General features: G+C 44.1%; 1 protein-coding gene across 12 annotated transcripts in view; it reads left to right on the top strand.

Annotated features, from left to right (window-relative positions):
- The window catches only part of LOC139371215 (membrane-associated guanylate kinase, WW and PDZ domain-containing protein 1-like), a 173,765-nt gene that overhangs the window by 101,980 nt on the left and 49,150 nt on the right, over positions 1-22,635 (top strand). For 8 of the 12 annotated variants that reach the window (XM_071111407.1, XM_071111411.1, XM_071111406.1 and 5 more), the window contains 9 exons: positions 11,120-11,239; positions 11,889-12,095; positions 14,171-14,381; positions 14,669-14,751; positions 16,194-16,229; positions 19,839-19,896; positions 20,771-20,874; positions 21,729-21,848; positions 22,409-22,594. In XM_071111407.1, the coding sequence (XP_070967508.1) occupies positions 11,120-11,239; positions 11,889-12,095; positions 14,171-14,381; positions 14,669-14,751; positions 16,194-16,229; positions 19,839-19,896; positions 20,771-20,874; positions 21,729-21,848; positions 22,409-22,594 (1,125 nt within the window). Of the gene's footprint in view, positions 1-11,119; positions 11,240-11,888; positions 12,096-13,330; positions 14,382-14,668; positions 14,752-16,193; positions 16,230-19,838; positions 19,897-20,770; positions 20,875-21,728; positions 21,849-22,408; positions 22,595-22,635 lie in introns of those variants that run through there. The other 4 variants (XM_071111408.1, XM_071111418.1, XM_071111409.1 and 1 more) reach the window with 3 other exon arrangements.

Genomic DNA, 22,635 nt, shown 5'->3' with positions numbered 1-22,635 from the left:
CATGATATTAGTTGGCAGGGGTCTTTACTTCAAGATGATTGTGTGTTGATGTATTTTTAATACATTTCAAGACTTTTTCTGATAGATGTTTTCTAAGACCCCTTTTTCATCTGAAATCAAAGCCTTTGCTTTTTCGAATGGAAAATGGTTGAAAAATGTAAATATGCCTTAATTGTATTTGACACCCAATTTGACATGCACCTATGAAATTCACATGTTGGTGCACATAGGTCATTTTACATGGAGATGGAAATGCGGGCTACAGTAGCCTCACCACAGATGGTCTGCTAGGTAGGATTCAGCGCTGACAAAACAAAATCATTTTGGCCGCTCAAATGTAGGCTACAGTATGCAGCTAATTCTGGGGGGCATGACACACCATCGTTTTTACGTTGAATGTTTAAGGACTTGAACATTGGGCACTAGGTTGTTCGCTATACATGCAACAAAATCATGTCCACCCTTTGAAACATCTCTGTATCTCATTATCAAGGAGGAAGACATGCAGTCAGTAATGTGATGGCGGAGTGTGGCTCACTGTCTCCTTTCTGTCGCAGTGAAGTCGGCCAAGAAGTCCAACTCTGTGTTGCCCTTGTGGGAAGGGCTGAATGTAGGTCGTAGCTGAAATCCAAGCACAGGCTCTGGGGGGGGGGGGGGGGGGGGCTCTGCTGCTCTGGGGAACGGAGCTGTAGAGAGGAAATAAACTGATTTTCACACACAGCTATTTTGAGCAGCAGCGTGCCTCCACAACCTCCTTTTGCCTTTCTGATCTATTTTGGAACTGTGATGTTCAAAACGTGATTGATTTTAGAGCAATGTGTGTTTGCCTCAGTGGTGCCATCTCTGTCAGTGCAGAGATGGGCTATTTTCTACCCTGGTTCTATGTATTTCTGTCCTCTCTGTCCTGAACCAAAAGCGGGTGATCTGAATGCAATCTTCTCCTTGCCAGTCCTTCATCGGCCAAGGGAATGTAGAGTGCTATGTAATTGAGTCAGAATCATTTCTGTCTTTTTGTCCTGCAATTTTGCACTCAAATCAAATATTACTGTCAGGGTCTAGCCTCACAAATGTCAGTGTTGAAAATATCTGAGTCAATTGTGCCAGCCAAAGAGAGAGCAGAGGCTCCCTAAAATAGTCTGTCATCAATTAAATATGCATTAGGCTCTTGGATTAGTTTGCCAGTGCAGCAGTTCGGTGACGACCAAACGGCAGAGGTTAGTTGACTCGAATCCCCATCACTGAGGGCATTGAAGAGATCCATGTAGTTGGACAAGGCACAAGATAAACTGTTTATTTTATATACAGTATGGGAGGAGATTGTTCCACTCTATACAGCACAGATTCACACCTTCTGATTTGTTGGCTGGAAGCATCCATGATGTAGTGCTTTAAAGGAAGAGAGGACTGTTTACAGGAGGCTGCTGGGTTATTTCCTGCAGCACTGAGGGACACAGCCAGAGGGACAAAGAAATAAAGGGCTTCCTGTGAACACACTCTCGGGCCAGGGTGGATTGGTAATGGGATTGTAAGGCAGGAGGTGAGACCAGTCAGGCCTGTCCTAACTGAATCAACAGCTCTGTCCTTCCCTCCCACTGTATCATACCACACACCTGCCCACACGTTAATCTATTGGGTGGGAAGGAGGCCCTGAGGAGAAGTGTCAATCTGAGACAAGGACCAGGGGGGAGTGTAACTATGGTCAATGATGGCGAGAAGGATAGACTCAGGGTTGTGTGTGATGGTTAGCACTTCATTGGAGATGACAGGGATAAGACTGTAGGCAGTAGGTTATTGATTGTCTCTGAGGTAGATAGCTTAGGTTACAGTGACTAAAGGTAATTATAACTGGTGAACGGTGGTGGTTATGTATAGATTGTGGTTAAGTTATCACATTGATGTCACCCCCCCTTATAGCACCCAGCTCACAACAACAGGAGTGATGGTTGCATGCCAGGCCAGGGGATGATGTATTGTTTGTGATTGTAGAGGAAACATTACCAATGTATAGGGGTGAAAACAGGTTAATGATGATGGCTGTGACATGGTCAGGGGTGATTGTGGACTAGTTGTAATGTTGCTAATTTCAGCTGCAGTCACATGGGGATGTGGTTTAGGTCACTGGCTATGGGGTTGATTAGGTCAGACCAGGACACTCATGCTGAACAGAAGAGAGATGCAGGAGAACACCTCATTCACAGTGACCGAGGACACATCCAGGTGTATGTGTCTGTGTATTGCTGGGGAGAGGTTGCTTTATAAAGCCCCATTAGGAGATTGTTACTCCTTGTTTGGACCGGGACAATGCCATTTGGTGGCCACGGCCCCTCCCCCTTAGTAGTAGGCAAGCTACAGGTTTGTGTGTGTGTGTGTGTGTGTGTGTGTGTGTGTGTGTGTGTGTGTGTGTGTGTGTGTGTGTGTGTGTGTGTGTGTGTGTGTGTGTGTGTGTGTGCTGCTGATTGTGATAAGTGTTTCCTCTGCTAACCTTTGAAGTATTACAGGCTGGTCTGTGCACCATGTCGTGCTCCTGTGTCAACCGATGGCCCAGTCACCCGAGAGCAGCAGGGCATGTGCAGGGATGGAAGGATCACGGGAGGGAGGGAGGGGGACGGTTCACATGGGGTTACAGAGAGGCCATGCACGGTCAAATATAACTGACAAAAAAGTGCTATATTGGCATGGGAAACATATTTTTCCATTGCCAAAGCAAGTGAAATAGATAATACATTAAAAAAAAAGTTAAATTAACAATTTACATTAAACATTACACTCACAAAAGTTTCAAAGGAATAGTGACATTTCAAATGTCATATGGATATGTATAGTGTTGTAACGATGTGAAAATAGTTAAAGTACAAAAAGGAAAAATAAATAATAAATATGGGTTGTATTTACAATGGTGTTTGTTCTTCACTGGTTGCCCTTTTCTTGTGGCAACAAGTCACACATATTGCTACTGTGGTGGCACACTGTGGTATTTCTCCTAATAGATATGGGAGTTGATCAAAATTGGATTTGTTTTCAAATTCTTTGTGGGTCTGTGTAATCTGGGGGAAGTATGTGTCTTTATGGTCATACATTTGACAGGAGGTTAGGAAGTGCAGCTCAGTTTTCACCTCATTTTGTGGGCAGTGTGCACATAACCATCTTCTCTTGAGAGCCAGATCTGCCTACGTTGGCCTCTCAATAGCAAGGTTATTCTCACTGAGTCTGTTAGTAGTCCAAGCTTTTCTTAAGTTTGGACAAAGTCACAGTGATCAGGTATTCTGCCACTGTGTACTCTCAGTTTAGGGCCAAATGGCATTCTAGTTTTCTCTGTTTTTGGTTGTTTATCCCCCCCAATGTGTCAAGTTATTTGGTTATGTCTAATTGTCTTTCTCGCTCTCAAGATATGAAGGCTGATATATATGGTGCCTCCCTAGTCATGTCCCTCAGTTGTGGATAAAAACTGATGGGTTCTGTCTGTCTGTGTTTTATAGACTGAAAAACAGCAGACTCTTTTCCAGTTCTGTGAGGAAATCAAGTGCAGTGTATATGGTGTCTGTGAGGAGAGTGAAGCAGGCCATAGTAGACTAGACCTGCTACTCTCCCTGAAGCCCTTCTCTCTCTGAGTCACACAACATACTGTACCATGTCTCCTCCTGTTTTCCTGTTCACTTCATCATGGTTCTCGCTCCTCCTCACACAACAATCACCAGGTCAGACACCCCTCTTCCTCCTGGTCTCCATATTCACATTATTACACAAGGACTGCTGTATGTATGTGGTGGTGGTGTGCCTGCTTGGTTCTCCTCAGTGTTCTCACATTAATCGATTAGAATGCTGTTAATTGACTACAGCTCAGCCTTCAACACCATACTACCGTCCAAGATCATCATTAAGCTCGGGGCCCTGCGTCTGAACCCCTCCCTGTGCAACTGGGTCCTGGACTTCTTGATGAGCCGCCCCCGGGTGGTGAAGGTAGGCAACAACACCTCTACGACACTGATCCTCAACACAGGGGCCCCACAAGGGTGCGTGCTCAGCCCCCTCCTGTACTCCCTGTTCATTCATGACTGCGTGGCCATGCACGTCTCCAACTCAATCATCAAGTTTGCAGACAACACATCAGTGGTAGGCCTGATTACCAACAATGATGAGAGAAGAGGTGTGGGCCCTGGTAGGGTGGTGCCAGGAAAATAACCTCAATGTCAAAAAAACAAAGGAGCTGATCGTGGACTTCAAGAGACAGGAGAGGGAGCACATCCACATCAACGGGCCGCAGAGAAGGTGAAAAGCTTCACTTCACTGACAATCTGAAATGGTCCACCCACACAGACAGTGTGTTGAAGAAAGTGTACAGCACTTTGAGATATCAGCTGATGTAAGAACACCATGGGACCATGCAGCCGTCATACTGATCAGGAAGGAGACGCGTTCCTAGAAGGCCAGCATCCTGGAGTCGCCTCTTCGCTGTTGACATTGAGACGGGTGTTTTGCGGGTACTAATTAATGAAGCTGCCATACATACTCTGGAGTCTGACATTGCTCGTCCTAATATTTCTAAATTCCATTATTTTACATTTTAGATTTGTGTGTATTGTTAATGTTACTGCACTGTTGTAGCTAGGACCACAAGCATTTTGCTACAACCGTAGTAACATCTGCTAAATATGTGTATATGACCAATAACGATTTGATTTGATTTAGGGTTTCTTATATGGGCCTGCTCTGTCGTGCCTCTGTAGCCTTCCATTTGTCTGTGCCTTTAAATGGTACCAACTACGTTATAAGGAAATAAAGCCCTCAATGTCAGAGGAGACTGAGACTGGCTTCTGAGTGATTCTGTTATTCCAGGGTTGTCCTTAGCAACAAAACAGAATGTCTCACTACACTCAATGCAATTACATTTTTATGTATAGATGGCCTAGGTGTGTGATTTTCACTATCTTACTTCATACACAAAAGGTTCATCAGTGTACGTTGTTTGTGAGGACATGCATGTCACTGCAGTGGTTAACACAACATTCTAATGTTGTAGCATACAAATAACTGCTACCATGCTAAATAGTACATTTTGAGTGGACAGCTACTCAGTATTTAAAACCTTATCATCTACTGTTTTACTGATGATCTTATTGCACCGACATATCGCAACAGTACTTCTAGCCACGAGTTAAGGTTTGGCTAACGCTTGCATCTAATCTCAAAGGCTTTATTGTGTCTTGATGCGTGGATTATGCTAACTGTGTAACGGTTATTTCTGTGCTCTCTCTTGTGTTCCTCTGGGTTTGTGAGGTCAGGCTGGAACGAATGAGGCCTGTGCTGTGGCGCTACTCGTTAAAGTGATACTCTGAGGAGCTTTGAGAAGGACTCTCTCTTCCATAGCAGACATCAATTGAGCTTTTGTATGGGACAGGGAATTCATTAACTCAATAGGAATGACAGTGTCCTAATCTGGCCAAGGCTGAGAGGCTGGCTTTTTTGGCCTGGAAATACTGATAACAACCCACACTTCCTGTTTGTGTCCGAGGGGAGCCGTGTGATTGGTGGGATGAGTCAACAGCACTCTACTGAGTCTGCTTTTTTTAGTAGAACACTCATCCTGGGGGAAGCCTCCACCAAGATCAACACTCTACAGATGTATTGTCTGCAATGGGAGACGCTTCAAAGTTTCTCTGATAAAGTTCATGCTTTGTTTGAGGGTTTGCCTTGCGCATCAATATTTCCCCGCACTGAGTGTGGAGGAGTTGTGAACAACAATGACCAGCCTGAGATTTTAAATCGATGATCGCAGTGATGTTGTACACAAGCTATGTTGTAAACAGAACACAGAACACAATGCTGTTAAGTCACATCTCCTATGTAGCGGTGGCTACAGGGGAGATGATATTGAAGAAGTGATTGAGAATATGACCGTGGTGTGATGAGACCACGGCAGTGGGGTGTGTGAGTTATCGTCACGTGTCATTAAAATGGCTGCTGCGGTGAGGAGCATTTCCCAGCACCTTCTCCCAGCTCCCCGTGCTATTTTGACCAGCAGCCATATTCTCATCAGCTCAGTGATGGGGCGATAGAGGAGTGGAGGCTGTTGCTCTCGTACTGAAGAGAAAGAGAACAAACAGGAGAGATTTGGTTACCAATCCATTGCTTAAGGGGAAGCAGCTGCTGCCTCGTGGACAGACATCTTTGTAAAGACACCACAGTGTAGGCAACATGTAGAGTAGACCATGGTATGTATGTAAAAAAATAAAACGTCTTGAAAATATCATGAGCGTATGTATTTTAATTAATCCACCATGATAAAGCATTACCTCAATCATTATTGGTTTGAACAGAATATCTTAGTCGTAGTAGTATTTTAACTACATTGTTTAGGTAATGGAGAGTAGAAGGCAGAAACAGAGAGAGAAGGAGCGATATAAGAGCGAGATAGTGGGCGAGAGTTGAGTTTGACTGGCTCTGCCATCCTGTCGTCAATTAACATAGCAGTGTTACATAATCTTGTCACCAACGCACCATAGAGCTGTTTAATACTGACTGCACCAACTGGCCACTGTCAGCATCCAATAACATGTACAGTAGCACGCACAGGAAAGCCGTTCACAGCCTTGATTGCCAAACAGTCCCCCTCGCATACATCTCTATGTTAAATGTCATAATTTCTTGTTAATTTTTTAAAACTTTTGGATTATGTATGTAAAATGGTGTACCCGACCAATAAAATTTGATTTGATCTACACACACACACTTTCCCCACTCACCACACAGTAGTGTTACTCAGACTCACAGGGTTTCTACAGCACCTCATAATGAATGCATAAATAAACAAGACTCATCTTTAACTTGTCCTCCAATTTAAGTGGTCATTGTCACTGTTAAATTAATTTTTTTGTCCCTATGTGTCATGCTTGAATCATGACACTACCCGGGTTTCCATCAGTGGAGGCTGCTGAGGGGAGGACGGCTCATAATAATGTGTGGAAAGGAGCAAATGGAATGGCATCAAACACCTGGCAACCATGTTTGATGTATTTGATACTATTCTATGGACTCTGCTCCAGTCATTACCACAAGCCCGTTCTCCCCAAATTAGGTGCCTCAACTCCTGTGGTTTCCATCCAACCTTTTTACGTGAGTAAAGAACATGTCTAATTAAAAATCACAACAGGCCTGATGGAAACAGCACATTTGTCAGTAAACTTTAGGTGGGATCTTTTTGTGTCTGTAAAATTAATTATAGGAGAAATGGCAGTGGAACCGCTTTTCTTCGCAAATATTGATATAATAACCACCATATCAACGTAAACCTGGAGTCCCGTGATGATATGTTGTGTGGTCCTTCCACTACGACTCGGGAAATCATGCAGGTTATTAGGCTACAGATGAAATAAGTTATGATGTACTTCAGTGTGATGAAAGCAGGAGCGCAACTTTCACTGGGGACTGGGGGTCATGTCGTCCCCCCCCCCCCCCACATTCTGAGATGTGTTTATCCGACTGGATAAAACAAAATATATAGAATAATTATGTACCCCCCACTTCTAAAACCAAAGTTGCGCTCCTGGGTGAAAGTGCAGGGTGATGAGCTTGATGCTCTTTTCAATAAATATTTAGGCTCTTATTCTGGTGACATGATGATCAATGCTTGGCTGCCGTTTGGAAAAATCTAAATAATCTTGCACCTTTGTCCACAATAATCTCATCATGTATGCTATAACCGCACTGTATCTGCAAGCTGTTGGCTGGAGCACTGGTGCCATTACCAGAGTAGGCACATTTGCTAAATACACATTTTATTTGTGACAAAACCATCAGTAGAGTTGCAAATGCAATGGAAACCAATTGAACTTGTCTTTTTTTTCACCTTTATTTAACCAGGTATGCCAGTTGAGAACAAGTTCTCATTTACAACTGCGACCTGGCCATGATAAAGCAAAGCAGTGCGACACAAACAACACAGTTACACATGGAATAAACAAACGTACTATCAATAAAACAATAGACAAGTCTATATACAGTGTGTGGAAATTAAGTAAGATTAGGGAGGTAAGTCAATAAATAGGCCATAGTGGCGAAATAATTACTATTTAGCAATTAAACACTGGAGTGATGTGCAGAAGATGAATGTGCAAGTAGAGATACTGAGGTGCAAAGGAGCAAACAAAAAAGATAACAATATGGGGATGAGGTAGTTGGGTGGGCTATTTACAGATGGTCTATGTACTGGTGCAATGATCTGTAAGCTGCTCTGACAGCTGATGGTTAAAGTTAGTGAGGGAGATATGAGTCTCCAGCTTCAGTGATTTTTGCAATTCGTTCCAGTTATTGGCAGCAGAGAACTAGAAGGAAAGGTGGCCAATGGAGGAGTTGGAATTGGGGGGTGACCAGCAAAATATACCTGCTGGAGCGTGTGCTATGGGTGGGTGCTGCTATGGTGACCAGTGAGCTGAGATAAGGTGGGGCTTTACCTAGCAAAGATCTATAAATGATCTGGAGCCAGTGGGTTTGGCGACAAATATGAAGCGAGGGCCAGCCAGCAAGAGCATACAGGTCGCAGTGGTGGGTAGTATATGAGGCTTTGGGAACAAAACGAATGGCACTGTGATAGACTGCATCCAGTTTGCTGAGTAGAGTGTTGGAGGCTATTTTGTAAATAATATCGCCGAAGTCAAGGTTCGGTAGGATAGTCAGTTTTACGAGGGTATGTTTGGCAGCGTGAGTGAAGGATGCTTTGTTGCGAAATAGGAAGCTGATTCTAGATTACATTTTGGATTGAAGATGCTTAATGTGAGTCTGGAAGGAGAGTTTACAGTTTAACCAGACACCTAGGTATTTGTAATAGTCCACAAATTCAGAACCGGCAAGAGCAGTGATGCTAGACGGGCGGGCAGGTGCAGGCAGCGATCGGTTGAAGAGCATGCATTTAGTTTTACTTGCATTTAAGAGCAGTTGTAGGCCACGGAAGGAGAGTTGTATGGCATTGATGCTCGTTTGGAGGTTTGTTAACATATTGTCCAAAGAAGGGCCAGATGTATACAGAATGGTGTCGTCTGCGTAGAGGTGGATCAGAGAATCACCAGCAGCAAGAGCGACATCATTGATGTATACAGAGAAAAAAGTCGGCCTGAGAATTGAACCCTGTGGCTGCAAGAGGTCTGGACAACAGGCTGTCCGATTTGACACACTGAACTCTGTCTGAGAAGTAGTTGGTGAACCAGACGAGGCAGTCATTTGAGAAGCCAAGGTTGTTGAGTCTGCCGATAAGAATACGACGATTGACAGAGTTGAAAGCCTTGGCCAGGTCGAGAATACGGCTGCACAGTATTGTCTTTTATCAATGAAGGTTATGATATCTTTTAGGACCTTGAGCGTGTCTGAGGTGCACCCATGACCAGCTCGGAAACCAGATTGCATAGCGGAGAAGGTACGGTGGGATTCAAAATGGCCGGTGATCTGTTTATTAACTTGGCTTTTGAAGACCTTGGAAAGGCAGGATAGGATAGATATAGGTCTGTAACAGTTTGGGTCTAGAGTGTCTCCCCCTTTGAAGAGGGGGATGATTGCCGCAGTTTTCCAATCTTTGGGGATCTCAAATGATACGAGAGGTTGACCAGGCTAGTAATAGGGGTTGCAACAATTGTGGCGGATAATTTTTGGAAAGAGAGGGTCCAGATTGTCTAGCCCAGCTGATTTGTAGGGGTCCAGAAGTTTCAGCTCTTTCAGAACATCAGCTATCTGGATTTGGGTGAAGGAGAAATGGGGGAGGCTTGGGCAAGTTGCTGTGGGGGGTGCAGAGCTGTTGACCGGGGTAGGGGTAGCCAGGTAGAAAGCATGGCCAGCCGTAGAGAAATGCTTATTGAAATTCTCGATTATTGTAGATTTTTCGGTGGTGACAGTGTTTCCTAGCCTCTGTGCAGTGGGCAGCTGGGAGGAGGTGCTCTTATTCTCCATGTATTTTACAGTGTCCCAGAAATGTTGGGAGTTTGTGCTACAGGATGAAAATTTCCGTTTGAAAAAGCTAGTCTTTGCTTTCCTATTTGCCTGTGTATATTGGTTCCTAACTTCCCTGAAAAGTTGCATATCGCGGGGGCTATTCGATGCTAATGCAGTACGCCACATGATGTTTTTGTGCTGGTCAAGGGCAGTCAGGTTTGGAGTTAACCAAGGTTCTACGTTTTTTGAATGGGGCATGCTTATTTAAGATGGTGAGGAAAGCACTTTTAAAGAATAACCAGGCATCCTCTACTGACGGGATGAAGTCAATATCCTTCCAGGATACCCGGGCCAGGCCGATTAGAAAGGCCTTCTTGCTGATGTGTTATACATTGGACAGTGATGAGGAGTGGTCGTTTGACCGTGGACCCATTACGGACGTAGGCAATGAGGCAGTGATCACTGAGATCCTGGTTGAAGACAGCAAAGGAGTATTTAGAGGGCAGGTTGGTCAGGATGAGGGTGCCCGTGTTTACGGATTTGGGGTTGTACATGGTAGGTTCCATAATCATTTGTGTGAGATTGAGGGCATCGAATTTAGATTGTCGGGCGGCCTGGGTGTTAAGCATATCCCAGTTTGGGTCGCCTAACAGTACAAACTCTGAATATAAATGGGGGGCGATTAATTCACATATGGTGTCCTGTGGGGGGTCAATAACAAGCGGCAACAATGAGACTTATTTCTGGAAAGTAGAAGCTCGAACTGTTTGGGCACAGACCTGGATAGCATGACAGAACTCTGCAGACTCTCTGCAGTAGATTGCAACAGAGTCCTCCGTGGTGGATTGCAACAGTTCTAACTTGGTGGAAAATGTTGTAGTTGGGGATGGAAATGTCCGAATTTTTGGTCGCCTTCCTAAGCCAGGATTCAGAGATATGATGGAAACATTTCTCTGATGGAAAAATTGACACCATTTTTATTTCGGATTTTAGAATATTCGTATGAAAATCTATTGTCAATTGGATGAAAACCTAACTACTGACTATTTATATATTTATATTGGAGCATATATCTGAGTTAATCTCACTCCAATTTTAGCCACATTTCCTGTGTGGAAGGCTACATTAATATTGGCCATACCATCACCTAACATTGTCTTATCTTCTTGGTTGACTGACCCGTTCCACTCTCTTATTGGCTCCTCAGGTACAACCCGCCCCCCACGTGACGGAGAGGTCCCTGGAATAGATTACAACTTCCTGCCTGTGGAGGACTTTCTGGCTTTGGAGCAGAGTGGGACCCTTCTGGAAATAGGAGCATATGAAGGTAACTATTTGCAGCAGGTCATCAGTTGAATCCTGGACAAGTTGTTTACTTTGGTATTTATTGTATGTTGGGTGTAGTGTGCTGTATATCTCTGGAGGTGAGTGTACTAGGAGTTTTTTAATTAAACAGGTTTCTGCATTTAGTAGTCAAGACTACAAGGGATTCACACCCTGTGTGTATAATCCCATTCCCACAGGATAAAGTCATCATTACCCTGGCATTATGTTCGGTGTGAAAGGGGTCGAAGACGTGAGAGAAGGGGAAGGTGTCTGCCATTGTTCGCAAGCAACTTTCAGTATTGTGTATATTTTAATAGCGAAGAATCGCAATCAACACCTGTGGAGCATTACACATGTCATGCATAAATACCATTCATTCACATGCACAATTAATGAAGTGGCTGTTCTGTCACTGTAGCTTGGCCAGTGGGCCTAGACAATGCTCCACTCACCCAGAGGAAACAAACAGCCTCCTCACTTCCTCCAATAGAATGCACTAGACTACAAATCCCAAACTCTGTGGTCATGCCTTCTTAGTCCCCTCATCTGCATACAAAGACTCTGTGATTATACCCCCCTCTTCTCCCGCCTTCCTCTTTATTCCTTCTCTCCTTTTTTTCTAAACATGCTAATGTCCTCCTGTTGCCTAGGTAACTATTATGGAACACCCAAGCCGCCAAGGCAGCCCCCTAGTGGGAAAGTGATTACCAGTGATGCTTTGCAAGACAGCCTCCCGGGCTCCCAGCACTCCACTCCCCGGCGCACCAAGTCCTACAATGAGATGCAAAATGCTGGAATAGTGCCTGTAGACCTGGAGGAGGACGAGGAACTCCCGGAGATGAACAGTAGTTTAACAGGTAAGAGAGAGAGGAGGGACAGGGAAAGACTGTTAGAGAGTGGGTGAGGGAAAAGGACAGTGGGAGGAAGAGAGACTGCTGGGCTATGGGGAGAGGGGGAGGGAGGGAGGGAGAGACTGCTGGGCTATGGGAAAGAGTGTGGGATACAAGTGGTCCTTTGTGTGGTGAGGGGTTAGTTGGTTGTTCAGTCTACATCCGCCACTGTATATCTGAGAGCAGAAAAAATAGTGCCACCTGGCTGCGATAGCAGAATGTGTACCTTTCATGTTTGAAACCAGTATGGTGGCTTTCTGTCTGTTTCTGTCTGAATTAAGTTGCTAATGGTCACTAATACAACATGATTTCACATGTGCTGTTTGAGAGAATGAATATGTATCCACTCAATGTACTTGTGAACAGGAGCATGATCATTTTCTTACTTGTAGAACTGTGATGTAGAAGTGTTTTTCGTTTTTGTTCTGTGTGTGTGTGTGTGTTCTTGATATCAGTTTTCATCTAACATCTCACTGTTTTCTTTTGTTTTTGCAATAGATAATAAATATTTTTCTAGAAATACTAGGCTCGTGAACACAGGTCGGTCTACATGTATGAGTCACGCATATGTGACTTTTACATGTTGTGATTGCTGTTTTTTACATGTTGTGATTGCTGTTTTTTACATGTTGTGATGGCTGTTTTTTACATGTTGTGATTGCTGTTTTTTACATGTTGTGATTGCTGGTTTTTATATGTTGTGATGGCTGGTTTTTACATGTTGTGATTGCTGGTTTTTACATGTTGTGATTGCTGGTTTTTCCGTGTTGTGATTGCTGGTTTTTCCATGTTGTGATTGCAGTTTTTTTTTTTTCCATGTTGTGATTGCTGGTTTTTCCATGTTGTGATTGCTGGTTTTTCCATGTTGTGATTGCTGGTTTTTCCATGTTGTGATTGCTGTTTTTTTTTTTTCCATGTTGTGATTGCTGGTTTTTCCATGTTGTGATTGCTGGTTTTTCCATGTTGTGATTGCTGGGTTTTTTTTTCCATGTTGTGATTGCTGTTTTTTTTTTTCCATGTTGTGATTGCTGGTTTTTCCATGTTGTGATTGCTGGTTTTTCCATGTTGTGATTGCTGGTTTTTCCATGTTGTGATTGCTGGTTTTTCCATGTTGTGATTGCTGGTTTTTTTTTTACATGTTGTGATTGCAGTTTTTTTTTTTACATGTTGTGATTGCAGTTTTTTTTTTTTTACATTTTGTGATTGCTGGTTTTTACATGTTGTGATTGCTGTTTTTTTTTTAACATTTTGTAATTGCTGTTTGGTGACTGTTGTGTTTGGTAATGTTCAATATTTAACATTTGAGAGTACTACGTTGTTAGTTTTTGTCTTTTGTACGGAATAATCAGTGCTTTAAACAAAATCTATTCTCCTCCACTCTCCTGGTATATTTAGGTATTGGTATTTTATTTGTGATTGGGTCTCATTAACTGACCCTTACTCTTCAGCAATGCAGCCTGACTCAAGTCCGAGAATTTTTGTGGTGATGTGGGTTTGATTTCAGATTGGACCAAGAGTAGTTAATTTGTTACCAGTATTTGTAGCCTAGCCAGATGCCAGAGGTGTGAATATGATTTGATGTCCTCAGAGAGAACAGGAGCACTAATCTAATCATCACTCTCCCCAAGAGGTCAGATCAGGGGCCTCGCTCAGTCAGCAACAACAGTAGTCAAGTGTTCGCCAAGTGTGTGTGTTTGTGAAAGGGAGAGAGATTCCTTTACCTCTAAACTACCAGACAGTATTTTTGTTTTATTTTATTCTATATATTTTTTTATTCCTTTATTTAACTAGGCAAGTCCGTTAAGAACAAATTCTTATTTTCAATGACGGTCTAGGAACAGTGGGTTAACTGCCTTGTTCAGGGGCAGAACGACAGATTTGTATCTGTCAAAACTCAGCCTGATACCTGGGGCGGCAGGTAACCTAGTGGTTAGAGCGTTGGACTTGTAACCGAAAGGCCACCAAACTATAGTGTCATTGCCACAGAATGTGTGCATTTTGTTTACACATGTCTTCCCCTTCCCGCCACCCTCCCCCCACAGGAGACTCGAGTGAACCTGACGAGCACCCCTACGCCCCGCGTGAGAACGCCCCGTCCTACGGTGTGAACAACACTTTGTCATCCACCACGGAGGACTCTCAGCAGACACACATACACCTCAGCCATCCTCCCACAGAAGAGGACCCCCTGGGACCTCTAACTGACAACTGGGAGATGGCCTACACCGAGAACGGAGAGCTCTACTTTATAGAGTATGTATCCTATGCACACGTTACTCCCCATAACACACTATATAACATAGGCTACATGGCTCTATACCCAACATCCATAATATTATTTAAATTACAATCTTCTCAAGAAAATATTGTGCCACTTTCTACCTTTGACACTTGCCTTTAACATTGAGTCTGATTACTTAACAGTGTGTATCATATTTAGCCATGGAAGTGGGGATGTTTTTCAGACAGTGAGTGTTTGATGCCTTCCCAGTCAGAACAATGTTTCTGTCTGTGATTCTGTTATGTGTGTCTATCTATAGCCACAACACAAAAACCACTTCCTGGATCGACCCACGCTGCCTGGACAAGCCTCCCAAACCTCTGGAAGAATGTGAAGATGATGGTACGTCCACCACAGGCTCTGTGTGTGTGTGTGAAATCAGATGCTTGTCTGTCACATCTGTGATTCCATGAGTGGCCTGCAGATGGCACACTTGAGCCACCATAGTGTGAAATGAGATGAGACAGAGTAATATTCTGGTCTCTCGTGTGCTGCCTGCCTGCGGTAAAGTCTGAGCAAGACGCCCTGGCAGCCTGAAGGACTGACTGGGTTATTTGCATCATCTAGCATCAATAAAATATGTACCTTGAACTGTAGAGGAGCAAATACAAGCCCACCCACCCACCCACTCAAAACACTGGCACTAAATCTGCTTCTCTCTCCTTCCTCTCTCTCCCCTCCACTCCCTCCTCTCCTTCCTCTCTCTCCCGTCATCTCTCTCCCCTCCTCCTTCCTCTCTCTCCCCTCCCTTCCTCTCCTCTCCCCACCTCTATCTCCCCACCTCTATCTCCCCATCTCTATCTCCCCTCCTCTCTGTTCCCTCCTCTCTGTTCCCTCCTCTCTCTCCCTCCTGTCTCTCTCTCTCCTCCTCTCCCCCACCATGTGTCCTCTGCATGTGTTCTGAGGTACTTGTGTTGATGAGATGGCTCCTATTAGTTCTATCCTCTCAAACCGCTGCATGAGGACACAGGATAGATGGAGAGATTATTCATATTGTCAAGCATATGGTATATGAACTATGATTCATATTTAGTGGCAGCTCTTTTCACCCGCCCCAACCTAAAATGTTCAGTTCAGTATTATAATGTATGTCTGTCTCTCTGGTATGACACATTTATTTCACTTTAATGCACCTATTGATTTCTGGAGCTGGTTTTTCGAGGGCTTTAGTAAATATGAAACAGTGTCACCCAATGGCAAAGTATGAAGTGTGTTTAACGTTATGTTACAGACCGTGGCTAATATAAAGATAATATGACAGATATTGACAAGATGCATGAAGTGATTTTAGTATAGATTTAGCTTGGATTTAGCTTTTTATTCATTTGCTTTTTATTTATCATTTTATTTATCTAGGCAAGTCAGTTAAGAACAAATTCTTATTTACAATGATGGCCTACCCCAGCCAAACCCTAACCCGGACGACTCTGGGCCAATTGCGCGCCACCCGATGGGACTCCCAATCGCGGCCCGTTGTGATACAGCCTGGAATCTAACCAGTGTCTGTAGTGACACCTCTAGCACTGTGATGCAGTTCTTTAGACTTCTGCGCAACTCGGGAGCAAACCATTCCAGAAACATTATGTTTTCACAATGTATGGAGCCAAATTGTGCTGCTCTCTTAGCTTGCTTGAGGCTTGGAATCAAAATCAATCTCTAACCCTCTGGTGCTCTCTCTCTTTCTCTTCCCTGCTCTCTCTCCTTTTCCCCCCCCTGTCTCTTCAATCCCCACACTTGGTCCTCCACTCTCTCTCTCCTGGCCTGATGGCTTTCTCCTGGAGAAGAAGGGGTACACACAGAAGAGCTGGACAGTGAGCTAGGTAGGCCTCTTTCTTTTCTCCCCTCCCCCCTGCTGTGTCTTCTGGGAAACCTGGCTACTGTATAACATGCTTCCTGTACTGCTTCAGTGACAATGTCACCCTGGCTTCTTACAGCTTATAACATCTCTTCCTTTCTGCCTAGAGGGTGTAAACATTATCATCAAATGGTTAATAATATATTGTATATATATATATATATATATATTGTAATATATTGTTTGTGTGTGCTTGCATGTGTGTGTGTGCGAGCTTGCTGGCTTGTGTCTGCTGAGTGGGCAGTTCTTGCAGGGTTAACCCACACGCCCGCGAGCCAGCGTGCCCTATTAAAGAGAGAACCATTGACGAGAGGCACATTGACCTGATGATAATTTCCTAATGGGCCTCTCGTCAAATGGACCTCTCACTCTCAAGCCCCATCATTCCATCCACTGGGGCTCATATTATAACTGGGCTAGCAAACTGGGCTAGCAAACTGGGCTAGCAAAGAGCACTTTACCCACCACTGTCTGCTGGTGCATCAGTCTCTGGAGCCAGATGGGGGCTTTAATTTTGTTTAATAACGTTCCCGTAGTAAACGGGATATTTTGTCAGAACAAGATGCTAGAATATGCATATAATTGACAGCTTAGGATAGAAAACACTCTAAAGTTTCCAAAACTGTAAAAAATATTGTCTGTGAGTATAACAGAACTGATGTTGCAGGCAAAAGCCTGAGAAAAATCCAATCCGGAAGTGCCTCATGTTTTGAAAGCGCTGTGTTCCAATGCGTCCCTATTGAGCAGTGAATGGGCTATCAACCAGATTACTCTTTCTCCGTATTCCCGAAGGTGTCTACAGCATAGTGATGTAGTTTTACGCATTTATGTTGAAGAATACCCGTAAGCTGATACATTGTGTAAGTGGTCACCTGATGGCTCCCAGAGTGACTCTCGCGTAAAATACAGAGGTAGCCATTATTCCAATCGGTCCTACTGAAAAACGAATTGTCCCGGCGGATATATTATCGGAATAGATATTTGAAAAACACCTTGAGGATTGATTATAAACAACGTTTGCCGTGTTTCTGTTGATATTATGGAGCTAATTTGGAATATTTTTCGGCGTTTTCGTGGCTGCAATTTCCTGGCGATTTCTCAGCCAAACGTGAAGAACAAACGGAGCTATTTCGCCTACAAAAATAATATTTTTGGAAAAAAGGAACATTTGCTATCTAACTGGGAGTCTCGTGAGTGAAAACATCCAAAGCTCATCAAAGGTAAACGATTTAATTTGATTGCTTTTCTGATTTCCGTGACCAAGTTACCTGCTGCTAGCTGGACAAAATGCTATGCTAGGCTATCGATAAACTTACACAAATGCTTGTCTAGCTTTGGCTATAAAGCATATTTTGAAAATCTGAGATGACAGGGTGATTAACAAAAGGCTAAGCTGTGTCTCAATATATTTCATTTGTGATTTTCATGAATAGGAATATTTTCTAGAAATATTTATGTTCGTTGCGTTATGCTAATTAGTGTCAGTCGATGATTACGCTCCCGCATGTGGGATGGGTAGTCACTAGAGGTTATTAAACAGCCATGGCTCTGAGATGGGCTCAGAAAACTACTACCCACTATTCTATTTCAGTGGGGAATACTTGGGTGAATAGTCACAATCCTCCAATGTCATCAGTATTTGAGGATGTTTGTTATTTTCTATTAATCAGAGATTTAATTATACCTGAGAAACCAGGAGTGTGCAATACCAGGTCAATCAGTGATATCAATTAATTGCTAGGGAGACATGAAAACACCCCTGGTTTAAGGTTAGGTCTGAGATAAGTAAGGGTGAACTGATCCTAGACCAGTGTTTAGCCGCCTCCATGTGGTGAACAGCAGCCAAGGTAGGAGCAGCCATTGTTAATACCATTGCTCAGATTGGATGAACACAGTCAATACGTATTGATTATGAAAGGCAATTACTCCAGTTGTGTATAGGACTGCAGACGTATGGCCCCTGTAGTGCAGCTCCTCGCTCAGGAGCAATCAAATAGTCAGGAAGACAGAATGAGATGCAAAAAGTTTAATCGACAATTTGTCACCTTAGTCACCCTTGAGCTGGAGTGTGCGTGGGGGTCATCCGGGGAGCGTGGAGAGGGGAGCTCTTTTTGAAGTGTCAGATTCATCCCACTACACCCACTCAGTATCGGCAAGCCCAGCAGTGACGTGATGGCTCTGGCACCCAGCAATAATAACACACAGGCAGGATCTCCTTTAGAAATACTGCCACTGGTGGGTGGGTGGGTGGGTGGATGGGATAGGATGGGATGGGAGGGATGGGAGGTATGGGTGGGATGGCTGTATGGGTGGGTGGGTGGGTGAATGAGGGGTTGGTTTTGTTGTACTGTTTTTCTTTTTGTTCTCAAATCTGAAAATCTATAAATAAAGTACATAAAAAAAAGAAATACAGACACTCTGGTGTGAAATACAGAGTGATTCTAATTTACGGTGAGTGATGTGCTGCTGGCTCAAAGTATAATGTTCCCCTTTAGAACATCGGACAATATTAAAGCCTAGTCCCTGTATTGTGGATGTTCCAACCATAACACAACCCCCCCCCCTCCTCTCCCGGCTTAACACCTTGACTCCAAATCCTCTAAAGCTGGTGGAGAGAATTTGTACACCACTCGTCAGAATATAGGCTGAGGTTAATGAGATGCGGGACTGATACTGTACAGCGGAGGACTCAGTTATACACATCTGTTTGTAACCAATTACAGCACTCTGGCGTTTCCCTATAGCCAATTGGTACAGTAGCTAGCTAACTCCATCTCTGCTGTTTTAATCACACTACTCTGTATGGAGAGATAATGAGTTGCTCTGCCGTACTGAGACATACTTAGACTGTATCAATGTAGCAGCCTTCACAGATGACTAATGCATGTCTCTATCTAAAAAGTTCTGATTTAATTGGTCTCATTTTATGGCCGTGTTGTCAGGCCATTTATGGCGTTCATTCTCAGCATCGATGTCATGGAAGATATACATGCGAGTGTCCCTGGTTACACACAAAATTAAAAACATCCTCTCACACAACTCATCATTAATGAATTTGACCGCGGTGAATAAATACATGATCGAGGTCGTGAAGTTCTACAATGCTATGCGACAGACAGTGATAAAACAATCAAGGACAACATTGAATACCATTATATACACACCACGCCTACATCAGCGATGTCGGTCAACGTTGTACATCAGATTCCCTTACTGCCACGAACAATAAGAAAATATATCTTCACGTGACGTATTTAAACGACACATTTTTAAACCAAAATTGACATTTAGACCACCACACACACATACCGCCAGCTCCTCTTCGCCATCTGAGCGTCTGGTGTTGATCATTATCGGTCAAATCCCCCCGTAGTGTCTATCTGATGTGTTAAATGTCAGCCGTGTCCTGCCAGGAGCCAAGAGCCAGGTCCAGACAGCCTCTGGAGTCCTGCTCACTCCCCAGTGACTGACAGGCTGTGTGTGGTAGGAAAAGGTATTCAGTGACCTACTGTCTTAACAATGAGCACCATCTCTAACAACGTGCCGTTTCCTCCTCTCTCTACCTCTCTTCCAGAGCTGCCAACAGGCTGGGAGAAAATAGATGACCCAGTCTATGGTGTTTACTATGTGGAGTAAGTAGTGACACACACACACACACACACACACACACACACACACACACACATCTGTCGCATTTAAAATGACCTCACTGTACTGTACATTTACAATGCATTTAACACTGAGCAGTGCCCTGGAACATTGCAAAACAACATCAAATGCAGGCTGTTTTGGGGATTATAGGCCATTTTGTTGCCGTCATGATGATTTAGACACAGGGTTTCTCATCTAGACCTTGGGGTGCAATTGTTTTGCTGTTGTTCAAAGCAATACCTTCGAGGCAGATGCCCAGTTTTGTTTTCTGAGATTTTTCCATATACATTATTCCTATTGTTTCCTGTTTAATGCATAATTGCATAATGTTTCCATACTGTTTGAAGTGACATTTCCTTACGGTGTACTGCTCCTTTAATTCCTTGTCGGGTTGTGGTATGACGTGGTTGTGGTGGTGGTGTTAACCTCCTGAAGCAGTGCTCCTCAGTGATTGTGTGATGCTGTTGATATTCAGGCCTCGTCGTCTCTGTCTCCTCTGATCCACCAGAGCATTGTCTGTACCAGACTTGACTTCCTTGACTTGAGCCCTTGGCTCCTGGAGCATAGGCCACCAGAGACTTTGTCTATCTGTGTGTTGTGTTCACTCTTTCATCGCGGCCTCTCTGTAACTCAATCTTTCTCTTTCTTTATCCCTTCTTCTCCACCCCTGGCCTGATCCCTTTGGCTTTCTTCTGTTCTTTTTTCTTTCTCTTTTTGATCTAATTTCTTTCCTTTTATTATCCCCCTTGTTCTTACTTACGCTCTACTTTTCACTGACTCAATTATCTTTCTCTATCCCGCTCCCATCCTGTCTCATTCTCCCCTTTTCCCTCCCTCTCTTCCTCCCTCTCTCAGTCACATTAACAGGAAGACCCAGTATGAGAACCCTATATTGGAGGCTAAGCGGCTGAAGCAGCTCGAGCAACAGCAGCCACCAGAAGGTGAGCGCTACATCCGAGGTTCGTTTCCAGCCCGCCGGGCGTCATTCCTTTCTTTCTTCATGTCTGTGATCGTGCCTATCTGTCTCTTTGTCCTGCTGCTCTGCTCTGCTCTACTCTGCTTCTGGCGCTTTATGATTTGCTATTGAGAAACCATAAAGGCATACCTATGATTTATTTTAATGGCCTTGAAGAGAGGTCTTTTTGGTTTAATTTGGCAATGTTTTAAGTGTCACTGATTCTTTCTCCGAAGGATTTGTGCTTATGTGAATAATTTTGGAAGTGTGCAGTTCTAGGTAAGTTTGGGTTTGACAATTATACATTGAAGAGTGTTTTACCGCAATGTAAATGTATCCCTATATTTGAATCCTTTCTGGGTCTTGCTCTCCCAGTGAAAGGTTTTTCAGGACAAGTGGTTTAAGTCTGAGTGTGCCCTGGGTTTACCTCTTTCTATATTAGATGTACGATGTCACTCAGATTTTCCCCGCGACATGCAGGTCACACCACTAGGGACCAGGCTATTGATCCCCCTTCTGCAGGCTCAGCTAAATACGCTTCTGACTTGATTACTTGCTGACTTTTCCTCCTTTAAGGTCAATATCTCTGTACGCTCAATATCTGTGAAGACTTTTACTCTTTTATTGATTGAATCTTAATACTGAGAATATTAATGAAGACTTAAGCCTCTGATACATTACACAGTGAGGCTGCCATTTAGATCTGTCAGAGATTGGATTACGTGGTATTTCTTTCATTGGCAGCCATTCTGGCTCAATGCAGTACAGTAGTTTCCTAGCCACCCATTGGGGAACCATAAGGAATCGGTGTAACTGTACAGGCACCAGAGACAGGAAGTATGCCCTTTGTTGTTCCAGAATGGATAGAGGATGCCACCCTGGCTGGTGCCCCGCTGGCCAGCTATACCGCCAACCACCAGGAGACCTACAGGGATCCCCAGGCTGGACCCCCACTGCCGCCCCTCATCGGGCCCAAACGTAAGTCCTGGCCAGGTTAATATCCTAGTTTTATGAGGGTATTGGTCCATTTCCCTATGCAACTCAGTGGATGTGTTTCCTGTTCCTTCATCAATTTACTCCCTCAACCCCTATCTCCTCTCTCTCTGCCTCTCACACTCTCTCTGCCCCATCCGCTCTCTGCCCCTCCCTCTCTCCCTCTCTCTCCCCCTCTCCATCTCTCTCTCCCCTCTCCCTCTCTACCCAAAAGTGTAGCTCTCCATAGGGGATAGCAGCCTCACAGGCTGAGGCTGGGGCACGGTCTGGGGGATTTACCACAGGATTACCCCCATTCTCAGGCACAGACAAGCTGGTACCCCCTAGCTCTTTGAATCCCTCTTAACCTAATTAATCAATCAATCATAATCAGTCTCTTTATGATTCATGGAGCTTGTCACATCAACACATCTCTCACAGAGCCCTCACTGATCCAGAGCCAAGACTGTGTAGGATAGCCCCTCCTTATTTGGCTAGCACTGCACATGAGATCAACGGGTTCTTATGAAAGGTGTGTAAGGCTTGTGTGTGTGTTTTTTTTACAGGAGGGAAGCCCTTCTTCACGCGGAACCCAGCAGAGCTAAAGGGAACCTTCATCAACACCAAACTGAGGAAGAGCCACCGGGGGTTCGGCTTCACCGTTGTCGGGGGCGACGAGCCTGATGAGTTTCTTCAGATCAAGAGTCTGGTTCTGGACGGGCCTGCTGCCCTCGACGGCAAGATGGAGACAGGTGGGCCGCCGCTCTATCCGTCCCTGTCACTATTAGGAGGT

Source organism: Oncorhynchus clarkii, chromosome 17 (genome assembly GCF_045791955.1).
Source record: "Oncorhynchus clarkii lewisi isolate Uvic-CL-2024 chromosome 17, UVic_Ocla_1.0, whole genome shotgun sequence".
Lineage (NCBI taxonomy): Eukaryota > Metazoa > Chordata > Actinopteri > Salmoniformes > Salmonidae > Oncorhynchus > Oncorhynchus clarkii.
The sequence above is the reverse complement of the archived record's forward strand: the minus strand, read 5'-3'. Positions and strand labels throughout refer to the sequence as shown.